The sequence below is a fragment of the Sinocyclocheilus anshuiensis genome, unplaced genomic scaffold (assembly GCF_001515605.1).
Source record: "Sinocyclocheilus anshuiensis isolate Anshui unplaced genomic scaffold, SAMN03320099.WGS_v1.1 scaffold67, whole genome shotgun sequence".
Lineage (NCBI taxonomy): Eukaryota > Metazoa > Chordata > Actinopteri > Cypriniformes > Cyprinidae > Sinocyclocheilus > Sinocyclocheilus anshuiensis.
The window spans coordinates 3,487,463-3,500,405 of record NW_015552546.1 but is presented as its reverse complement, the minus strand read 5'-3'; the positions used below and the strand labels follow the sequence as shown (position 1 = coordinate 3,500,405).

General features: G+C 42.3%; 1 protein-coding gene across 1 annotated transcript in view; it reads left to right on the top strand.

Moving 5' to 3' along the window:
• Window positions 1-12,045, top strand: part of LOC107664168 (cytochrome P450 2B19-like) — a 17,432-nt gene extending 5,387 nt beyond the window's left edge. Inside the window, exons 7-9 of the mRNA XM_016454630.1 lie at window positions 10,866-11,053; window positions 11,126-11,267; window positions 11,352-12,045. Of these exons, the coding sequence (XP_016310116.1) occupies window positions 10,866-11,053; window positions 11,126-11,267; window positions 11,352-11,542 (521 nt within the window). The 3' untranslated portion in view covers window positions 11,543-12,045. The remainder of the gene's footprint in view (window positions 1-10,865; window positions 11,054-11,125; window positions 11,268-11,351) is intronic.
• Window positions 12,046-12,943: the final 898 nt, after the last annotated feature.

The following is a 12,943-nucleotide window of genomic DNA, read 5'->3' as shown; positions in this document are numbered from 1 at the left end:
CAGGAATACAGCCAGACCCAGAAAAAACGTGAGCTGTAACTGACATGCCAGCGCCTAAAGACAAAACAGAGTTACAGAGAGCATTGGGGGTAGTCAATTACATGAGTAAATTCATACCCAAGTTTTCTGCCAACACAAAAGCGATGCGTAGCTTGCTGGAGAAAAAGAGTGAATGGCAATGGGAGCACCACCATGCACAAGAATGGGAAAAGCTCAAGAACAGCCTCATAATGGAGCCAGTGCTTACATTTTATGATCCGGAGAAACCAGTCAGTGTCAACTGATACGTCCAAAGAAGGACTTGGTGCGGTATTACTCCAAAAACATGGAACTGAGTGGTTTCCTATAGCGTATGCATCATGCACAATGCTAAGCGACATTGCTAGGGCACAATCACGGTCCGGGGTGGAGGGTCCCCCCTTGGTAGTGTGTCCAGGGGCACATAGACCGGATCGAAAGGGCACTTTAGTGTCGGCGATTAAAGGGGCAGAGGCTCGAGCCCCCCCTGTGCACGCCACTGCTCCAGGTAAATTACTGGTAGTGGACAATGCTCTTAGCAGAGCCAGTCTGTGTCACACTGGAAAAAGCAGCACGGAAAATTATATTCAAATTCATGTGGATTGGGTAGTGAGCCAGATACCTGTGTCAAGACAGAAGTAGGTTGAGTTTGCAGATGCAACAGCAAGTGACAGCGTATTACAGGAAGTAATTTGTAAGCCCAACTCACCTGGACACGGGACGCTGCCAAGCCCATATCAGCATGTCAGAGATGAGCTTTCTGTTATCGACTGAGTTTGTCTTAAAGGAAGGAGGATTGTAGTCCCTAGTAAAAAGAGACAACAAATGACTGAGCTCATACACGAAGGCCATATGGGTATTGAGAAATGTAAACGCCGTGCCCGAGATGTGATGTACTGGCCCTATGTGAATAGAGACATCGAGTCAAAAGTACAGGGCTGTGAGATTTGTCAACAACACAGATACAAACCGCAGAAAGAGCCACTCTTACCTCATTATAAACCATGTGAACCATGGAGGAAAGTCAGAGCTGAATTGTTCCAACTGAATGGGAAAGATTACCTGGTTGTCATGGATTCATTTTCCAACTATCAAGAGTTCGCATTATTGACAGACACCTCTGCAAAGCATGTGATCTTGCATTTGAAAACAATTTTTGCGAGACATGGAATCCTGTAGTCAGTGACAATGGACCTCAATTCTGTGGGCTGACATTCAAAGAGTTTGTAAGGCAGTATGGATTCGAACCCGTAACATCAAGTCCATATTACCCACAGTCAAATGGGTTAGCCAAAAAGGCAGTGCAGATTGTGAAACATCTGCTGAAGAAAGCAGCTGAAGCAGTAGAAGATCCTCACCTTGCAATCTTGAACTATAGGTCAACACCTTTAGAAGGTGGGAAGTCTCCAGCAGAATTACTGATGGGTAGGAAGCTGAGGACAAAGCTACCCTCAGCTGAACATCTGCTACAAAACAAAGACCAGTTTGCACCTCTAGGAAATGCAGCTCTAACGTCGCATACAACAAAACCGCAAGACCTTTACGCCCACTGGAATGTAAATATTTGGTGAGAGTAAGATGTGATGGAAAATGGGGACCTAAAGCAAAGGTTCTGAAGGAGATCATGCCTAGATCGTATGAAGTACTCGCTGAGTATGTTAATACTCTTTGCAGAAGCAGGAGGGATTTGAACAGAATTTGTTGAAAATTCCTAAAACAGAATTCAACGAGGATGTCGGAATCAATTGTCCAGTGGCTCCAAAAGAACACCGTGAAGAGAGTGATGTAGGGCAGTGTTTCCCAACTGGGGTGCTGCCTGTCGAGAGCAGGGGTGCCATGTAAAAAATCCTTTTTTAATATTTTTAAATTGCTAAAATGTAAAAAAATGGCATCTATTATATAATATCCATTTCTGATGTCGCCAATAATTTGAGATGCACCAAAATTCTGGCTGCGGAAAATTAGTTCACCGCTCAGGTTTCACTTTCACGTGGTGTGTCGCTCTGCATATTATCCCGCTCTATGCGTGTGCGCTCCGCTCAGTCACTCATGGCCTACGTGAGCGCTCCACTCATATACCGTTCATGCTCATCGGAACAGCAAAGTCCACTCAAAAATCGAGCCGACAGGAAACATCTATATAGTACAGTATTGTTTCTGTTTGCAACAGCCCTACTGTGCTGTAACATGATGTGGTTTATGGGCAACTCTGGCAATGCTGCCTTCTCATTCATTGATCTGCTAACCGCTATGATATGCTCACGTGTTTCTAGGACTAAACATTATTTGGATAATTGGTAAAAAAAAAATGAAATCTCTTAATAGCCCTACTGTTAGACCTACCTGAAAAACTAAAAAGCAATTTATTTAATTCGAAGGCCTGTCGTTATTTTTTATTTGTGGTATCATTATTAATTTCTTTATTTGTGCTAATTTTATTACTGACTGCTTACTTGTAATTTTTTATTCAATTCAAAGTTTGAAATCAAGCTATCTCGTGCTACTGGCCTAAATGTGTAATTTATTATAATGGGTTTATATGAAGATTGTTTTAAGTTAAATCAAAAGTTAGGCCTGTTGGATGTTAAAGGTGGGGTAAGCGATTTAGATGGCGGATAAAAAACAAAAGAGGAAAACGTCTGCGGAACAAAAGAAGGCTTAAGGCAAGAAGTAGGACCCGTGTAAATATCGGATCAGCTTTCCAGCGCTGGAGAGAACTCAAGGAGAGGAAGGCCTGCGATCGGATGCAGAGGTTTCTTTGTTTCTTCTCGATAGGTGAGTAACACTGTGTCTGCGCCGCAACAGCTAAAGTCTGTCTAGTACACTGGACGCGACAAAGTGACCGTTGACAATCATTTGAAATTTGTGTCAAGACATCATGAATAGAACGCAGCAGCGGTTTTCTGTCGGGGATTTGTCATGTCATGTCGTGCCGCGCCGCGCCGCATCCAATGTAGACCATCGGATCAGCTTTCCAGCGCTGGAGAGAACTCAAGGAGCGGAAGGCCTGCGATCAGACGCTGAGGTTGCTTTGTTTCTTCTTGATAGGTGAGTAACACCTTGTCTGCTCCGCAACAGCTAAAGTCTGTCTAGTACACTGGATGTGACAAAGTGACCGTTGAAAATCATTTGAAATTTGTGTCAATACGTCATGAATAGAACGCAGCAGCAGTTTTCCATCGGGGATTTGTCTTGTCGCACCACACCACATCCAGTGTAGACAGCATCACTGATTATAATGAGTTCTATAGTATTTTGTCGTGCCGCGCCACTCGTGTCCGGTGTAGACATGGTGTAACATTGGTTTTGCTTTGTTTCACAGAACTAATCGTTGCCTGGGTTGCGTACGTATGTGTGGGGCAGAGCTATCAAAATAGGGGGCGAGACCCTTTTGGGGTAGGGGCGTGTTTGTTTTGGTGATTTCAAATGTCAACATTGGCTACCAGAAATCGCTAACCCCACCTTTAAACAATGTTTACATATGAATAAAAGCCTACAAAAATCTACATTGCCACAAATTTGTTAAAATTTCCAAAGGGTGCCAGGACTAAAAAAAGGTTGGGAAACACTGAAGTAGGGCAAAGGAGTACACCAAAGAAATCTCCTACAGACAGTACACTGTCATTATTTCTAAATGCAGGAAAGGTTGCGAAGCCAAGGAGATTAATTGTTAAGCCAAAACGACTTATTGAGGAGTGCTGAAGTGTTAAATGTGTATGCAAACTAACCTAAAGGAAAACTAAAAGAAAGCAATTAATTGAGGAAATGAGACACATTGTTAAATGGTTAAAAGGTTAAGAATGTTGCGGTGATGAGTAAAAAAAAGTGATGTGTTATTAAAAGGTTTATTTATTTTACCAGTTGATTGTTGCATTAAAAAAAAGGACGATGTACTGATGAGTGCCACTAGGGGGCACTAATGTTTTGAGTAATGCAAGGCAATTGTGCAAGCGAATAAAAACTATGCTGATAGCATGTGAAACTGTGTTCTTGTGTCTGTGATTTGTGAAAAAGATAAATGAAACAGTGCCAGCAATGCCCAAATTGATTCCTTGGGAATCCATGAACTGATAGAGTTATATCTTGCATGCTTTGGAAATCACTTTGTTTCCCATATCAATCGCTACAAAGCTGTAGCGTGCAAGCTGTGCATTTCTTGTAGTGGTTAAAAGGAATTGTTAAAGTGGAATAAATCTCAATATCTAGATTGATACAAATTGCCTCTGCACCAAACAGGTAGTCCCATCCCAAATGCATCGTTGGTTGAACTAGACAAAAAGTTATTGAAAGTATGACAGTGTGGCAAATTTTCAGGAAGTCAATCTTCTAGTGGCTTACTTGCCCTAGTATCCTGTACAAAGTTCTCCAAGTTACACAAATGTACCAACAGATGGCAGTATGGAACTGAAAATAACTGATGGGGTGTGGTCTATAGCCACCTTACTTGTTAGCGTTATACTGGATGTATATGTCGATGTTGTGCATTTGAGACGGAGTGAAGAATGTTCTTTGTGATCGTTATAATTTGTGCCTATTGTGTGCGTCATTGACAAGTAATTCATGTATGTGTTAATGCTAGAATCATTATGATTATTTAGCTTCAAAGTGTTATCGTTATGTTCCTAATACTATGTGAATAACTCAGCAGCTTTACTGCCGTAATAGCATTTATTGTGCTATCATGTAAACTAATCGAAACTAATGTTGATGTTATTTCCAGTATGTCGTTTGCATCTACTTTATTGTCAATTAGTGGGAATCATGGTGTTTAAATAAGACACGCATTAATGATGCCATTTTGAACAGCGCAGTTTTATTGTAACTGCGTCATCATTTCCACAGCTGTGTTACACAATGTATATTGATTAGAAATGCCACTTATATATGTAAAGATGTACATACTTTAATTCAGTGATGTTAAATAGTGTTGTAACTTTGTATCTTCTACATTTATTTATAGGAAACCACACAAACGCATATGTAACGTCCTCAACATAACATAAGGGCCTTTCGCACCGCGGGATCCTTTTCATAGTACCAGAACTAATTGTGGAACTACCCACTTTTTGGCGTTTTCGCACCGCCGGAACTGGGTGCGATTTTAGTACCGGACTGCCTTTTTCGAGAACCAAATTTAGTTCGCGCAAAATCGTCCCAGTACTTTAGTACTGTACATTTAGTTCTGGAACTAAAGCGGTGCAAAAGGCCCTATAGAGGCGGAGGCAAGCACATGCTCGTTTTAACAGGGGATATTTATTATTGAGTTAATTTAACATAAAGGAGAGAGAATTAATCATAAAGAAACTGCCGATCCCTCATCTGGTTCTCCTGGAGTTGCCAGGAAAAGTCCCGCAACTGCTTTCAGCGTCACAACAGTATTTATGCTGCTCAGGTCATCAGGCACACAGGTGTTTGAAATCGGCACCTAATGAATGAAGACAAACAAGAAAACTCTCGGCCACTAGGGGGCAGCCGTATCAGTACAAGCCAATACTTGTGAACAAAAATCAAAATTACATGCATATGTAACAGCATAAATACCTGTCAAATTTGTACTTCCATCAACCGGATTAAAGTTGATTTCATGGAAATCTGGACTATTGCACCTCTTTTTAATGGAAGAGCATGGCTAGTGTAATGCACACAGTATCAGTCACAAATATGGTCCTTCGAGACTCACTGACTACGCCATGGCAACATCCAGAGACTATTATGATGATCAGCTACCACTAAGTCTTCTGCCAGCCCGCACCAGGAGGGCACCAGCCTATCTGGAGGAATTTGTGTACAGCTATCCACCACATCAAAACATCCCTCCAGTGTTGATGGAATCAAATCAAGCAAGAACAGAGATTTTCCCCCACCACTTTGTTGCTGCAGTGAACACTTTAGTAGGTTTGTTGAGCACATTGGATGGTCCTGCTAGAGCTGAATTATAATGCGGTTCTCATGTGGACACATTACTCACTAAGTTACCTGTCAGTTACAGAGATTCCTTCATTGAACATTGTCTTGCCCAAGAAATTCTCATGAGCGGCACTACTCGCACTTACACTCTACCCGACTTCACTCAGTGGCTCGAGAAAAGGTCTCAAGCAATACAAATCTCCTGCCGAGTTTCAGAGACAGTTCACGTAGAGCTCTTGCGCAGAGAGCCAAGACAACCAAGAACTCAGAAGTTCAGGACTACTACCATTCTCCTTGGTAATAAAGATGACACCAAAGCTGATCCACAATCCAGTATCATTCTCCTTCTGCTTCAGCCCCAGTCACGACCAAAAGAAGAGAAAGATTTACTCCCCTACTGTAATAACCAGGACCATTACCTCAGTGCTTGTACCTAATTTGCCAAACTGAGTCAGTCTGAACGGGCTAACTGGATAAATGTGAAAGAACAGTGTTGTCGTGGACACAAGCCTGACAAGTGCACTCTGAAGAAACCTTGTTCATGCTGTGGTGGACAACATCTTGATATTCTACAAGACACTGCAACTACCAAAACTCCCAGTGTTCTCACACTCGGTACATCCCCTCGTACTATCTACATGGATAAGGTGAGCCATTCAGGGAAGGTCATGTTAAAGGTAGTCCCCATCCATTCGTAATGGTAAAATGACACTTAATACATTCGCTGTATTGGATGATGGCTCAGAACGGACAGTCATACTGGAAGCAGCAGTGAAGCATCTTGGCCTGAAAGGTAAAGATGAAGTCTTAAAGGTGGGGTAAGCGATTTCTGGTAGCCAATGTTGACATTTGAAATCACCAAAACAAACACGCTCCTACCCCAAAAGGGTCTCATCCCTATTTTGATAGCACCGCCCCACACATACGTACGCAACCCAGGCAACGATTAGTTCTGTGAAACAAAAACCAATGTTACACCATGTCTACACCGGACGCGAGTGGCGCGGCGCGACAAAATACTATAGAACTCATAATCAGTGATGCTGTCTACACCATAGATATATATACATATCTATGGTCTACACTGGATGCGGCACGACACGACAAATCCCCGACAGAAAAGTGCTGCTGTGTTCCATTTATGACGTATTGACACAAATTTTAAATGATTTTCAACGGTCGCTTTGTCACGTCCAGTGTACTAGACAGACTTTAGCTGTTGCATCGCAGACACGGTGTTACTCACCTATCGAGAAGGAACAAAGCAACCTCGGCGTCCGATCGCAGGCCTTCCGCTCCTCGAGTTCTCTCCAGCACTGAAAAGCTGATCCGATATTTACACGGGTCCTACTTCTTGCCTTATTGCCTTAAGCCTTCGTTTGTTCCGCAGACGTTTTCTTCTTTTGTTTTTTTTATCCACCATCTCTATCTTTCTGTCGCTCGGCTTGGCTAATGTCCGTCCTGTGCACTGAACTCTTTCTCCTCCACATCATGAGTAGACACGCCCCTTACTGCTGATTGGCTACAAGTTTGTTTTGCTATTCGGCCCGAATCAGTTTTCTAAAGCGTTTTTGAAAAATCGCTTACCCCAACTTTAATGCTGAGAACAATCAGACAGGATATTGTCCAGCTTCAGGGGACTGCTGTATCTTTTGAAGATACGTCAGAGACCATATAGCCGGCAACGAAGATGTGATGGAGTCTGTACTGGGTGCTTTCTATGTGGACAATTTTCTGCAATCATTCCATTCCTCAAAACAGGCCAAAGAATTCATTGATGAGCTCTATAATTTTCTTGCTGCTGGAGGTTTCGAAATACGGCAATGGGCAAGCAACACCCCAGATGTTATAGCTCACCTTCCAACTGAAGCAAGATCACAGGATTGTGAACTTTGTCTGATTGAAGACAAAGTGGACCCTCAAGAATCTACTCTTGGGCTAAAGTGGCACTGTGTCTCTGATACCATCGGGTATAAGCAATGAGCCATGTCTGACAAAGCACCCACCATGAGAAATGTGTATAAAACACTTGCAAGCCAATACGATCCTCTAGGGTTTATTATTCCATACACCATCTGGGCCAAAGTCCTTATTCAGGCACTCTGGAAGAAGAATAGAGGATGGGATAATCCTATTGAAGGCAAGCTTCTCTCTCTATGGCAAACATGGGAAGATGAACTGCCCAATCTACAGAACATTTTGCGATGCGTCAGAGGAAGCCTATGGGTTTGTGGCCTACCTTTGAGTGGAGGATGAGCTGTGCCACATCCACGTGTCCTTTGTCATGGCCAGGTCCCAGGTTGCACCAAAGAAGCAGCTTTCAATGCCTCGCTTAGCATTGACTGGAGCCCAACTAGCTCAAGCACTACAGACAGAACTGACAGCCTCAATCTCAGACAAACTACAATGTGGTCAGACTCTACAATAGTACTGAGTTGAATAAAATCAGAGTCCTGCCAGTATAAAGTGTTTGTGGGAGCCTGAATCTCAGAGATTCAAGATTTTGTAGGAGCAGACAACTGGAGGTATGATGATTCCAACAACAATCCTGCAGATGACATAACGAGGGGAAGAAAGTTGTTAGAATTGTCTGTTCCATGCAGATGGAGAGATGGCCCCTCCTTCTTGCTTCAATCTCCAAGTCGGTGGCCTGCATGCCCATCACTAAACTTTGTAGGACAGGAGGAATTGCGTAAAATTACCTTCTGTGGCACTATCTCAGTCATTGACAATCTAGTGCTCGATCTAACCGATTATGATTTTTGGAAAAGCTAGTAGAGGCTGCATACAAAACCACTCATAGGACGGCTGCACCATCCATGTCTGCTGAAGCACGGATTCAGACTGAAATTGCACTCCTACGTAGGGCACAAACAGACAGCTTTCCTGAAGAATTCAAAGCATTTCAAATGCAGAAACCAGTGCCAACCAGTAGCCGCCTAAGAACTCTTTCTCCAGTTTACGACCAATCCCTGGGTATGATTTGTGTTGGTGGTCAACTCCGCAAAGCAGAAGTACTAGGGGAGGATGAAATCCACCCAACAATGCTTGATCCTAGTCATCCAGTGACAAAGCTACTAATCAAAGACTTACTGGACCTACTGGATCCTAAGGGGTAGACAACCTGTCAAGAAACATCAGCGTAAGTGTACAGAGTGTGTCAAATGGCGTCAGAAACCTGCTGTGCCTAGAATGGCTGATCTGCCCTCTGCACGCTTACATCTATTTAAACCCCCTTTCTGGTCTACAGGAGTTGACTGTTTTGGTCTCTACCACATTAAAATTGGAAGATGACATGAGAAACTTTGGGGCATTGTGTTCAAATACTGAACGACAAGGTGCGTGCATTTAGACCTCCTCTGTAATATGGACACGGCACCTTTTTGCTGGCGCTCAGAAGATTTGTAGCAAGACGAGGCAAGCCTTATGAACTCCTCTGTGATCAAGGTACAAACTTCCGTGGAGGAATAAGCGAATTACAGGAAGCCTTCGCTTCTCTCAATCCCGAGTTACAAGAATAGCTAGCCAAACAGAATATTAATTTCAAATTTAACCCACCGCATGCTCCCCACTTTGGAGGAGCATGGGAGAGAGAAATCAAATCTATCAAGGCCTCCTTACAAGTAGTCCTAAAGGACCCGATCCTTCCTGAAGAGGTACTGAGGACTGTATTAATTGAAGTCGAGGGCATTATGAACTCGAAACCTCTGGGATATGTGTTATCACCCAACTTGCTGCTCATGGGGCGGCGGGATGCCTCCCTTCCACAAGCCATGTATGGACCAAGTGATCTATTGGGATTTAAGCGCTACCGACACAGTCAGGTGATAGCTGATCACTTCTGGAGCCAGTTCATTTGGAAATACTTGCCTGGTCTGCAACTTCGTCATAAATGTCAAAGCTCTTCTCCAGATCTCGCAACAGGACAAGTGGTTATGGTTGTTGACCCTCAACTACTAGTTGGCCGTGTTACGAGAATCATTCCAAGTGATGATGGTAATGTACGCACCGCAGAGGTAAATATCAGACCGTACATATACTCACCCTGTAGCCAAACTGGTTGTGCTACCTGAACTGACTGATGACAGTTCATAAAGACTAAGTAGAGCACTTAACAAGTATATTTGTGGGGCGGCTGTACAAAGTTCTCTAAGTTACACAAATGTACCAACAGATGACAGTATGGAACTGAAAATAACTGATGGGGTGTGGTCTATAGCCACCTTACTTGTTAGCGTTATACTGGATCAGATTGTGTGCGTTTGAGACGGAGTGAAGAATGTTCTATTATTGTAATATTCTACTATCTAATGCCTATTGTATGCATCATTGACAAGCAAGTAATTTATACTGTATGTGTTAAAGCTAGAATCATTATGATTATTTAGCTTCAAAGTGTTATTGTTACGTTCCTAATACAATGTGAATAACTCAGCAGCTTTACTGCTGTAATAGCGTTTATTGTGCCATCATGTAAACTAATCAAAACTAGTGTCGATGTCATTTCTAGTATGTTGTTTGCATCTACTTTATTGCGTCAATAAGTGGGAATCATGGTGTTTATATAAGACACGCATTAATGATGCCATTTTGAACAGCGCAGTTTTATTGTAACTGCGTCATCATTTCCACAGCTGTGTTACACAATGTATATTGATTAGAAATGCCACTTATATATGTAAAGATGTACATACTTTAATTCAGTGATGTTAAATAGTGTTGTAACTTTGTATCTTCTACATTTATTTATAGGAAACCACACAAACGCATAAATACCTGTCAAATTTGTACTGGATTAAAGTTGATTTCTTGAAAATCTGGACTATTGCACCTCTTTAACGGAAGAGCATGGCTAGAAGGCGGAAGCCAGTGTAATGCACACAGTATGTCACAATTCTAACATTGAAAAACATACACCATCAGCTTTCGTTTCATTACAGAGCGATGTCACGAGGAGATTGTTCGGGTGCTGGGTTACGACCGTTTGCCCAGCATGGATGACCGTGACAAACTACCGTACACATATGCCACTGTTCATGAGATTCAGCGCTATGCCAACATTGTACCCTCTGGCGTGTTTCATGAAACGACTCAGCCCACAAAACTAAGAGGATTCGACATTCCCAAGGTAATGAATGGAGCATAGTTGTGTTGTGATTCTTGATTGAAATTGTTTTTCTAACACATTTTGTGTTTTTAGGGCACCACGGTATTTACTAACTTAACAGCAATTTTAAGTGATAAGGAGCACTGGAAGTACCCAGACGCTTTTAACCTAGAGAATTTCTTAGATGATAATGGACATTTCTTCAGACCAGAGTCTTTCCTACCTTTCTCGTTGGGTGAGTCACCTGTGACTACGACTTCAGTAGACCAAGTGCAAACACAACTATGTTGATGCCGATTGTGTTTTCTGTATTTATCAGGTCCGAGGGTGTGTCTCGGTGAGACCCTAGCTAAGATGGAGCTCTTCCTCTTCGTCACTTCTCTCTTACAGCAGATTTGTTTCTCCTGGCCACCTGGTGCGAAGTGGCCAGACATGAATGGGATTGTCAGTTTAGTCCGCTCGCCTGAGCCATTCAACATCATCTGCCACAGCCGAGGATCCAAAGATTGATCCATCAGTACACTTTCCAACTTCTACATGAGTTTTCAAAGTTTCCATCTGTTTTTATAGCTCTGTTTTTTTATGTTAATAGTTTTAGCCTGAAGGTATTACAGGGTGTCTTAAAAAGTCCTTAAAAAGTCTTAAAATGTCTTGAATAAATATTTTTGGTCACATTACCGCTAAAAAAGTATCCAGTGTGACTCATTACAATCATTAGACAGACTAACTTTTTTTGTTGTTGTTCTTATTTTTTTGTTGTTGTTGTTATTTCCCCTCGCTCCCCCCTAAATACAGGTCGATCTGCTAGCTATGGAAGGATATTCCGGACTATTTTCAAAAGGAATTGCAAATTGTATTTTCAATTGCGTTTTCCATATGTGGACGCATAAATTGTGACATAATCCAAATGCAATTGCAAATCCTGCAGTACCGTTTGCGTTTTCGCTTTCTCGAACGCACAGTGACTGCCAAATTTCAAATTAAAAAGCAAAGTCCATTTGCAACTGTATTTTCCATGTCTTAGGAGTTATGAGCCTGTCATATTTAAATAGTAATATTAATTACCACGTCTGCTTTTTCACTCTCGCTGCGTCGCACATGTAACCTGCCAAAACTCAAATGGAATCGCAATTCCTTTTGCATTTGAATTTCCGATGTCTACACGTAAAGCTGCCAATCATTGTCAGGGGCGGGATTATACTATGGGGCGTGTTTGTATTGGGAGGTGACGTCACTCACAGACGACCGTGCCGAATGCTTTGATCAATAGAGGTAATCGGTAAAGGCTCCGCTGAAGGCAGCTGCCAATCAGTTCGTGCCTGTGTGAACGAACAGACAGTGCAAACTTCTTGGCACAATACATAATTTTGTCTTTTTTACCCCAAATGCAGCGATTATCCCCAGCTAACAGCGAGCCACAACGGTACGCACAATAGGTCAATATTCACTATTAACCAAACGCTTTTCACCTGTCTCAGCATCTCTCACTGTTTACACTCACTGATGCTAGTGAGTAAACAGCAGTGTTGGGGGTAACGCATTACAAGTAACGCGAGTTACAAAAGTAACTAAGTAACGTAATTAGTTACTTTTTTATGGAGTAACGCAATATTGTAATGCATTACTTTTAAAAGTTAACTTTCCCCAACACTGGTAAACAGACAGTGCAATTCTACACTTATCAAAGTACATTTTATCACGCCTGCCTGTCACGCCCGTCTCTAGACCTTTTACCGATTGCACTCTGCTTGAGCTGCACTAGAGAAGGCAACGAGTGTTATCACTATGTCGGAGACACGCTAGCTTTCCCAAGGCAGACAAACTTAAGAGTGGTTACAATAATCCGGGTTTAAATCGTGCTCAAAATGATTTGATTTTGACGCAATATTTACACTGAAGCTGGCAGGCGGC